General features: G+C 43.3%; 1 protein-coding gene across 1 annotated transcript in view; it reads right to left on the bottom strand.

Moving 5' to 3' along the window:
• Window positions 1-325: 325 nt before the first annotated feature.
• HSPH1 (heat shock protein family H (Hsp110) member 1) overlaps window positions 326-11291 on the bottom strand; it is a 116593-nt gene continuing 105627 nt past the window's right edge. The window contains exon 18 of the mRNA XM_053708468.1: window positions 326-1199. Coding sequence (XP_053564443.1) covers window positions 996-1199 — 204 coding nt within the window. The 3' untranslated portion in view covers window positions 326-995. The remainder of the gene's footprint in view (window positions 1200-11291) is intronic.

Here is an 11291-nt window from a genome sequence, read left to right as displayed (position 1 = left end):
GTTGAGAGTTGCAAGAGAATGACTGGCTATGACAGTTAGGGGAGGAGCTATATTACAGCTCTGCTGTGGGTGTCCTCTTGCAACTTCCTGTTGGGAATGAGAATATCCCACAAGTAATGGATGATCCGTGGACTGGATACACCTTACAAGAGAAAGCAAATTGTAACATTTTTAAATATTATATTCTCTATCTGAATCATATGAAAATATTTGGGTTTCATTTTTATTTAATTATACTCTTTAACCCCTCTTCAAAACAAATTCTCTTTGGTAAGGACTGAATAAAACATGTTCAAATAAATAAAAATATCCGTAAGAAAATAACTAGTTATTTGAGAACTTTATTTATTAAAGTTCTTTGTAGGCTCCACAACAGTCACAATACTATCAGCACATCTTTCACTTCGTAGCTTTCTTAAGGGGAAATAAAGAACATGGCAAGAGATGATTCCTGCTCTTAATGCAGTTAAACATAAAATGATGCATTCTCCACCCCACAACATTATAAAATATAGCCGGGTGAGACAAAAATGATATAACAATTGGAAAGCTTTCTTGCCAGCTAACTGGATGTTTTCTTTGCAGCATGCGCGAAAAGGATGAGAAAGAAACTGCTGTACGTCAGTGCTCAGCCTAACCATTTTCAAAGCAGCTCTGTAACCTGGTGCTTAAAGTTCATTCTGCACAGAAGCCTTTAATGAGGTGCACAATTCCACAGGAATCTTTTTTTGAAAAGTTACCAAAAGAATTTTCTTATTTGAATTTATGAACGTGCTATAGAATATACAGTGCATGGAAAAACAAATACTTAACATTTAAAAAAAAAACTAAAATCAGAACAATTTAATAAATAAGTTTCCTAGACGGTGCTTGGTCACATCCCATAGAAATAGAGCAAGAAAATCTCTAGAATACATCTTCCTTTGCAGTTCATAACCGCCGATAATCTATACAAAATAGGAACATATTCCTCAAGGCAGGAATTATATTTTTCTTTAATCCAAGTCCATTTCAATAGTATTTTTTTCATTTGGATGACAGTCCCCATTCTGCTGAGGGGCATCACTATTTATGTTTTTTTCAGTCTTCAGGTTCTCTTCATTAGTCGGACTCACTCCATTTACTGGTTTGTCCTTTTTAGGAGATTCAACCTTGGGTTTAGGTTGTGAAACTATTTTATGGCAGGTGGTATCCAGTGCCTAAAGGAAAGCAGAATGTTTTTTAAAAAAAAGTACTATTCAATGAGTGTTGCTGCTGTTATCTTTAATATGAAAGATTAGTGCAATAACAAAAAGGATTGCTAGTTACAGCAATCTTTTATTCAGCATACTAGTATAAAATAGCATTTAAAGGAACAGGAAAGTAAACACTTTTTTATTGCGTTTTAGAATAACAGACTAGACAGTTTTAAAAATGTTTTTTAGAACAATTGTTTAATGCAATTGATTTTCAAAAGCCAACCTCCACCATCAGTTGCCTTTTTTCAAAGGGCCGATCAGGTCTATAGTTATCAGTTTAAGTAAAATTAAACTGATAGTAAACCCACATTTTTTCTTTTATGATCCACAAAGAGCATGTCATTTTAAGCAACTTTCTAATTTACTCCTATTATCAATTTTACTTTGTTCTCTTGGTATCTTGATTTGAAATGTAAGCTTAGGAGCCAGACTATTTTTAGTTCAGCACCTGGGTAGCAACATTTAGAAAGTTCCCTAAAATTGCATGCTCTATCTGAATCATGAGAAAAAAATGTTGGGTTTAAACATACTTTTGATTTGCGGCCTTCTCTTGTTATCCTTTGCTGAAAGGTTTATCTAGGTAAGCTCAGGAGCAGCAAAGATGTGTGATATAGATAGATATACATACACACACACACACATACATACACATATACATACACTGATAGTCATTGGTTCACCCAAGTGTTCAGTTGTATTCTCTATCTGAATCATAAAAGAAAAAAACATAATTTATGCTTACCTGATAAATTTATTTCTCTTGTAGTGTGTTCAGTCCACGGGTCATCCATTACTTATGGGATATATTCTCCTTCCCAACAGGAAGTTGCAAGAGGATCACCCAAGCAGAGCTGCTATATAGCTCCTCCCCTCACATGTCATATCCAGTCATTCGACCGAAACAAGACGAGAAAGGAGAAACTATAGGGTGCAGTGGTGACTGGAGTTATAATTTAAAAATTTAGAACCTGCCTCAAAAAGACAGGGCGGGCCGTGGACTGAACACACTACAAGAGAAATAAATTTATCAGGTAAGCATAAATTATGTTTTCTCTTGTTAAGTGTGTTCAGTCCACGGGTCATCCATTACTTATGGGATACCAATACCAAAGCTAAAGTACACGGATGATGGGAGGGACAAGGCAGGAACATTAAACAGAAGGAACCACTGCCTGCAGAACCTTTCTCCCAAAAACTGTCAAATTTGTAAAAAGTATGAAGTGAAGACCAAGTTGCAGCCTTGCAAATCTGTTCAACAGAGGCCTCATTCTTAAAGGCCCAGGTGGAAGCCACAGCTCTAGTGGAATGAGCTGTAATTCTTTCAGGAGGCTGCTGTCCAGCAGTCTCATAGGCTAAGCGTATTATGCTACGAAGCCAAAAAGAGAGAGAGGTAGCCGAAGCCTTTTGACCTCTCCTCTGTCCAGAGTAAACGACAAACAGAGAAGAAGTTTGTCGAAAATCTTTAGTTGCCTGTAAGTAGAACTTCAGGGCACGGACCACGTCTAGATTATGCAAAAGACGTTCCTTCTTTGAAGAAGGATTAGGACATAACGATGGAACAACAATCTCTTGATTGATATTCCTGTTAGAAACAACCTTAGGTAAAAACCCAGGTTTAGTACGCAGGACTACCTTGTCTGAATGGAAGATCAGATAAGGAGAATCACAATGTAAGGCAGATAACTCAGAGACTCTTCGAGCCGAGGAAGTAGCCATCAAAACAGAACTTTCCAAGATAAAAGCTTAATATCAATGGAATGAAGGGGCTCAAACGGAACACCCTGAAGAACTTTAAGAACCAAGTTTAAGCTCCACGGAGGAGCAACAGCTTTAAACACAGGCTTAACCTTTTAACGCCGTTATGCCGTTCTATTCCGTCATATTTACACTGGGCTTTAAAGCCGTTATGACGGAATAGAACGTCATATCAAACGGCTGTCCTGAAGCCTTCTGCGCTTCAAGGACTTGATCGCGGTCTGGAGGGCGTTCCTAGGGTTGTAGGGACGCCCCCCAGATGCGATCCAATAATTGAAATCTCGCGATCGTATGCACGATCGCGTAGTTTCAATTTGTCTACATCGGAACAGGTGTTCCGATGTAGACACTTTAACCCTGTCACGAAAGGGTTAATCCTAGCCAAAGCCTGACAAAAAGCCTGGACGTCTGGATTCTCTGCCAGACGCTTGTGTAAAAGAATAGACAGAGCAGAAATCTGTCCCTTTAGCGAACTAGCGGATAAGCCCTTTTCTAAACCCTCTTGTAGAAAAGACAATATCCTAGGAATCCTAACCTTACTCCATGAGTAACTTGGATTCACATCAATATAAATATTTACGCAATATCTTGTGGTATATTTTTCTGGTAACAGGTTTCCGAGCCTGTATTAATGTATCAATAACCGAATCCGAAAACCCACGCTTTGATAGAATCAAGCGTTCAATTTCCAAGCAGTCAGCCTCAGAGAAATTAGGTTTGGATGGTTGAAAGGACCCTGGATTAGAAGGTCCTGCCTCAGGGGTAGAGACCATGGTGGACAGGACGACATGTCCACTAGGTCTGCATACCAGGTCCTGCGTGGCCACGCAGGCGCTATCAGAATCACTGATGCTCTCTCCTGTTTGATCCTGGCAATCAGTCGAGGTAGCAATGGAAAAGGTGGAAACACATAAGCTATGCTGAAAACCCAAGGGGCTGCTAGTGCATCTACTAGCACCGCACCCGGGTCCCTGGACCTGGATCCGTAACAAGGAAGCTTGGCGTTCTGGCAAGATGCCATGAGATCCAGATCCGGTTTGCCCCAACGACGAATCAGTTGAGCAAATACCTCCGGGTGAAGTTCCCACTCCCCCGGCTGAAAGGTCTGTCGACTTAGAAAATCCGCCTCCCAGTTCTCCACGCCTGGGATGTAGATCGCTGACAGGTGGCAAGAGTGAGACTCTGCCCAGCGAATTATCTTCGAGACTTCCAACATCGCTAGGGAACTCCTGGTTCCCCCTTGATGATTGATGTAAGCCACAGTCGTGATGTTGTCCGACTGAAATCTGATGAACCTCAGTGTTGCTAACCGAGGCCAAGTTAGAAGAGCATTGAATATTGCTCTTAATTCTAGAATGTTTATCGGGAGGAGTCTCTCCTCCTGAGTCCACGATCCCTGAGCCTTCAGGGAGTTCCAGACTGACCCCCAGCCTAGTAGGCTGGCATCTGTTGTTACAATCGTCCAATCTGGTCTGCGAAAAGTCATTCCTTTGGACAGATGAACCCGTGACAACCACCAGAGAAGAAAATCTCTGGTCTCCTGGTTCAGATTTAGCAAAGGGGACAGATCTGAGTAATCCCCGTTCCATTGACTTAGCATGCATAGTTGCAGCGGTCTGAGATGTAGGTGCGCAAATGGCACTATGTCCATTGCCGCGACCATTAAGCCGATTACTTCCATGCACTGAGCTACTGATGGGCTTGGAATGGAGTGAAGGACACGGCAAGCATTGAGAATCTTTGATAACCTGGACTCCGTCAGGTAAATCTTCATCTCTACAGAATCTATAAGAGTCCCTAGAAAAGGAACCCTTGTGAGTGGTAACAGAGAACTCTTCTCCACGTTCACTTTCCACCCATGCGACCTCAGAAATGCTAGAACTATCTCTGTATGAGACTTTGCATTTTGAAAACTTGACGCTTGTATCAGAATGTCGTCTAGGTACGGAGCCACCGATATGCCTCGTGGTCTTAGTACCGCCAGAAGTGAGCCCAGAACCTTTGTAAAAATTCTCGGGGCCGTAGCTAACCCGAAGGGAAGAGCTACAAACTGGTAATGCCTGTCTAGAAAGGCAAACCTTAGGTACCGATAATGATCTTTATGAATCGGTATGTGAAGGTAGGCATCCTTTAAGTCCACTGTGGTCATATATTGACCCTCTTGGATCATGGGTAGGATGGTCCGAATGGTTTCCATCTTGAACGACGGAACCCTTAGGAATTTGTTTAAGATTTTTAAGTCTAAGATTGGTCTGAAAGTTCCCTCTTTCTTGGGAACCACAAACAGATTTGAATAAAACCCTTGCCCCTGTTCCGTTCGCGGAACTGGGTGGATCACTCCCATCACTAAGAGGTCTTGTACACATTGTAGAAATGCCTCTTTCTTTACTAGGTTTGTTGATAACCTTGACAGATGAAACCTCCCTTGTGGAGGAGAAGTTTTGAAATCCAGAAGGTATCCCTGAGATATAATCTCCAACGTCCAGGGATCCTGTACATCTCTTGCCCAAGCCTGGGCGAAGAGAGAAAGTCTGCCACCCACTAGATCCATCTCCGGAAAGGGGGCCCTGTCTTCATGCTGTCTTAGGGGCGGAAGTAGGCTTTCTGGCCTGCTTGCCCTTGTTCCATGACTGGTTGCCTTTCCAACCCTGTCTGTAACGAGCAGTAGTTCCTTCCTGTTTTGGAGAGGAGGAAGTTGATGCTGCTCCTGCCTTGAAATTACGAAAGGCACGAAAATTAGACTGTTTGGCCTTTGATTTGGCCCTGTCCTGAGGAAGGGTGTGGCCCTTACCTCCAGTAATGTCAGCAATAATTTCCTTCAAGCCGGGCCGGAATAAGGTCTGCCCTTTGAAAGGAATGTTTAGTAGTTTAGACTTAGAAGTTACATCTGCTGACCAGGATTTAAGCCATAGCGCTCTGCGCGCCTGTATGGCGAATCTGGACGTAAGTTTGGTTAAATGCACTACGGCATCCGAAACAAACGCATTAGTCAGCTTAAGGGTTCTAATCTTGCTCAAAGATTCATCCAATGGTGCTGTGCGAATCGCCTCTTCCAGAGACTCAAACCAGAATGCCGCTGCAGCAGTGACAGGCGCAATGCATGCAAGAGGCTATAATATAAAACCTTGTTGAACAAACATTTTCTTAAGATAACCCTCTAATTTTTTATCCATTGGATCTGAGAAAGCACAGCTATCCTCCACCGGGATAGTGGTACGCTTGGCTAAAGTAGAAACTGCTCCCTCCACCTTAGGGACCGTCTGCCATAAGTCTCGTGTGGTGGCGTCTATAGGGAACATTTTTCTAAATATCGGAGGAGGGGAAAAAGGCACACCGGGTCTATCCCACTCCTTGCTAATAATCTCTGTAAGCCTCTTTGGTATAGGAAAAACGTCAGTACACACACCGGTACCGCATAGTATTTATCCAGCCTACATAATTTCTCTGGGATTGCCACTGTGTCACAATCATTCAGAGCCGCTAACACCTCCCCTAGCAACACGCTGAGGTTCTCGAGCTTAAATTTAAAATGTGAAATTTCTGAATCCGGTCTCCCCGAATCAGAACCGTCACCCACAGAATGAAGCTCTCCGTCCTCATGTTCTGCAAATTGTGACGCAGTATCAGACATGGCTCTTGTGTCATCGGCGTGCTCTGTCCTTAACCCAGAACTGTTGCGCTTGCCTCTTAACTCGGGCATATTGTATAATACTTCTCTCATAACATTAGCCATATCATGTAAAGTGATTTGTAAGGGCCTTGCTGTACTTGGCGCCTCAATCTTACGCACCTCCCGAGCGGGAGACGAAGGTACTGACACGTGAGGAGAGTTAGACGGCATAACTTCCCCCTCGTCGTCTGGTGATAATTTCTTTATCGGTACAGATTGACTTTTATTCAAAGTAATATCAATACAATTGGTACACATATTTCTATTGGGCTCCACATCGGCTTTTAAACATAATGAACAAGCAGATTCCTCTGTATCAGACATGTTTAAACAGACTAGCAATGAAACTAGCAAGCTTGGAAATTACTTCAATAAGTTTACAAGCAATATAAAAAACGCTGCAGCGCTTCTTTTAAAAAACACAATTGAATAACAAAGAACTAGTTCAGTTATAGTCAACAATTCTTTAAATGTATTAATTAGCAGAGGATTGCACCCATTAGAAAAAACATAATTTATGCTTACCTGATAAATTCCTTTCTTCTGTAGTGTGATCAGTCCACGGGTCATCATTACTTGTGGGATATTAACTGCTCCCCTACAGGAAGTGCAAGAGGATTCACCCAGCAGAGTTGCTATATAGCTCCTCCCCTCTACGTCACCTCCAGTCATTCGACCAAGGACCAACGAGAAAGGAGAAGCCAAGGGTGTAGTGGTGACTGGAGTATAATTTAAAAAATATTTACCTGCCTTAAAAAACAGGGCGGGCCGTGGACTGATCACACTACAGAAGAAAGGAATTTATCAGGTAAGCATAAATTATGTTTTCTTCTGTTAAGTGTGATCAGTCCACGGGTCATCATTACTTGTGGGATACCAATACCAAAGCAAAAGTACATGGATGACGGGAGGGATAGGCAGGCTCTTTATACAGAAGGAACCACTGCCTGAAGAACCTTTCTCCCAAAAATAGCCTCCGAGGAAGCAAAAGTGTCAAATTTGTAAAATTTGGAAAAAGTATGAAGCGAAGACCAAGTTGCAGCCTTGCAAATCTGTTCAACAGAGGCCTCATTCTTAAAGGCCCAAGTGGAAGCCACAGCTCTAGTGGAATGAGCTGTAATTCTTTCAGGAGGCTGCTGTCCAGCAGTCTCATAAGCTAAACGAATTATGCTACAAAGCCAAAAAGAGAGAGAGGTAGCAGAAGCTTTTTGACCTCTCCTCTGACCAGAGTAAACGACAAACAGGGAAGACGTTTGTCGAAAATCTTTAGTTGCCTGTAAATAAAATTTAAGGGCACGAACTACATCCAGATTGTGCAAAAGACGTTCCTTCCTCGAAGAAGGATTTGGGCACAAGGATGGAACAACAATCTCCTGATTGATATTCCTGTTAGTGACTACCTTAGGTAAGAACCCAGGCTTAGTACGCAGAACTACCTTATCCGAGTGAAAAATCAAATAAGGAGAATCACAATGTAAGGCTGATAACTCAGAGACTCTTCGAGCCGAGGAAAACAGAATTTATGTTTACCTGATAAATTACTTTCTCCAACGGTGTGTCCGGTCCACGGCGTCATCCTTACTTGTGGGATATTCTCTTCCCCAACAGGAAATGGCAAAGAGCCCAGCAAAGCTGGTCACATGATCCCTCCTAGGCTCCGCCTACCCCAGTCATTCGACCGACGTTAAGGAGGAATATTTGCATAGGAGAAACCATATGGTACCGTGGTGACTGTAGTTAAAGAAAATAAATTATCAGACCTGATTAAAAAAACCAGGGCGGGCCGTGGACCGGACACACCGTTGGAGAAAGTAATTTATCAGGTAAACATAAATTCTGTTTTCTCCAACATAGGTGTGTCCGGTCCACGGCGTCATCCTTACTTGTGGGAACCAATACCAAAGCTTTAGGACACGGATGAAGGGAGGGAGCAAATCAGGTCACCTAAATGGAAGGCACCACGGTTTGCAAAACCTTTCTCCCAAAAATAGCCTCAGAAGAAGCAAAAATATCAAACTTGTAAAATTTGGTAAAAGTGTGCAGTGAAGACCAAGTCGCTACCCTACATATCTGATCAACAGAAGCCTCGTTCTTGAAGGCCCATGTGGAAGCCACAGCCCTAGTGGAATGAGCTGTGATTCTTTCGGGAGGCTGCCGTCCGGCAGTCTCGTAAGCCAATCTGATGATGCTTTTAATCCAAAAAGAGAGAGAGGTAGAAGTTGCTTTTTGACCTCTCCTTTTACCGGAATAGACAACAAACAAGGAAGATGTTTGTCTAAAATCCTTTGTAGCTTCTAAATAGAATTTTAGAGCGCGAACAACATCCAAATTGTGCAACAAACGTTCCTTCTTTGAAACTGGTTTCGGACACAGAGAAGGTACGATAATCTCCTGGTTAATGTTTTTGTTAGAAACAACTTTTGGAAGAAAACCAGGTTTAGTACGTAAAACCACCTTATCTGCATGGAACACCAGATAAGGAGGAGAACACTGCAGAGCAGATAATTCTGAAACTCTTCTAGCAGAAGAAATTGCAACTAAAAACAAAACTTTCCAAGATAATAACAATATCAACGGAATGTAAGGGTTCAAACGGAACCCCCTGAAGAACTGAAAGAACTAAATTGAGACTCCAAGGAGGAGTCAAAGGTTTGTAAACAGGCTTAATTCTAACCAGAGCCTGAACAAAGGCTTGAACATCTGGCACAGCTGCCAGCTTTTTGTGAAGTAACACAGACAAGGCAGAAATCTGTCCCTTCAGGGAACTTGCAGATAATCCTTTTTCCAATCCTTCTTGAAGGAAGGATAGAATCTTAGGAATCTTAACCTTGTCCCAAGGGAATCCTTTAGATTCACACCAACAGATATATTTTTTCCAAATTTTGTGGTAAATCTTTCTAGTTACAGGCTTTCTGGCCTGAACAAGAGTATCGATAACAGAATCTGAGAACCCTCGCTTCGATAAGATCAAGCGTTCAATCTCCAAGCAGTCAGCTGGAGTGAAACCAGGTTCGGATGTTCGAACGGACCCTGAACAAGAAGGTCTCGTCTCAAAGGTAGCTTCCAAGGTGGAGCCGATGACATATTCACCAGATCTGCATACCAAGTCCTGCGTGGCCACGCAGGAGCTATCAAGATCACCGACGCCCTCTCCTGATTGATCCTGGCTACCAGCCTGGGGATGAGAGGAAACGGCGGGAACACATAAGCTAGTTTGAAGGTCCAAGGTGCTACTAGTGCATCCACTAGAGCCGCCTTGGGATCCCTGGATCTGGACCCGTAGCAAGGAACTTTGAAGTTCTGACGAGAGGCCATCAGATCCATGTCTGGAATGCCCCACAGCTGAGTGACTTGGGCAAAGATTTCCGGATGGAGTACCCACTCCCCCGGATGCAATGTCTGACGACTCAGAAAATCCGCTTCCCAATTTTCCACTCCTGGGATGTGGATAGCGGACAGGTGGCAGGAGTGAGACTCCGCCCATAGAATGATTTTGGTCACTTCTTCCATCGCTAGGGAACTCCTTGTTCCCCCCTGATGGTTGATGTACGCAACAGTTGTCATGTTGTCTGATTGAAACCGTATGAACTTGGCCCTCGCTAGCTGAGGCCAAGCCTTGAGAGCATTGAATATCGCTCTCAGTTCCAGAATATTTATCGGTAGAAGAGATTCTTCCCGAGACCAAAGACCCTGAGCTTTCAGGGATCCCCAGACCGCGCCCCAGCCCATCAGACTGGCGTCGGTCGTGACAATGACCCACTCTGGTCTGCGGAATGTCATCCCTTGTGACAGGTTGTCCAGGGACAGCCACCAACGGAGTGAGTCTCTGGTCCTCTGATTTACTTGTATCTTCGGAGACAAGTCTGTATAATCCCCATTCCACTGACTGAGCATGCACAGTTGTAATGGTCTTAGATGAATGCGCGCAAAAGGAACTATGTCCATTGCCGCTACCATCAACCCGATCACTTCCATGCACTGAGCTATGGAAGGAAGAGGAACGGAATGAAGTATCCGACAAGAAGCTTTGTTTTTCTGGCCTCTGTCAGAAATATCCTCATTTCTAAGGAGTCTATTATTGTTCCCAAGAAGGGAACCCTTGTTGACGGAGATAGAGAACTCTTTTCCACGTTCACTTTCCATCCGTGAGATCTGAGAAAGGCCAGGACTATGTCCGTGTGAGCCTTTGCTTGAGGAAGGGACGACGCTTGAATCAGAATGTCGTCCAAATAAGGTACTACAGCAATGCCCCTTGGTCTTAGCACAGCTAGAAGGGACCCTAGTACCTTTGTGAAAATCCTTGGAGCAGTGGCTAATCCGAAAGGAAGCGCCACGAACTGGTAATGCTTGTCCAGGAATGCGAACCTTAGGAACCGATGATGTTCCTTGTGGATAGGAATATGTAGATACGCATCCTTTAAATCCACCGTGGTCATGAATTGACCTTCCTGGATGGAAGGAAGAATAGTTCGAATGGTTTCCATCTTGAACGATGGAACCTTGAGAAACTTGTTTAAGATCTTGAGATCTAAGATTGGTCTGAACGTTCCCTCTTTTTTGGGAACTATGAACAGATTGGAGTAGAACCCCATCCCTTGTTCTCTTAATGGAACAGGATGAATCACTCC

The sequence above is a fragment of the Bombina bombina genome, chromosome 3, assembly GCF_027579735.1.
Source record: "Bombina bombina isolate aBomBom1 chromosome 3, aBomBom1.pri, whole genome shotgun sequence".
Classification (NCBI taxonomy): domain Eukaryota; kingdom Metazoa; phylum Chordata; class Amphibia; order Anura; family Bombinatoridae; genus Bombina; species Bombina bombina.
Note: the sequence above shows the minus strand (reverse complement) of the source record. Positions and strands in the feature narration are given on the sequence as shown.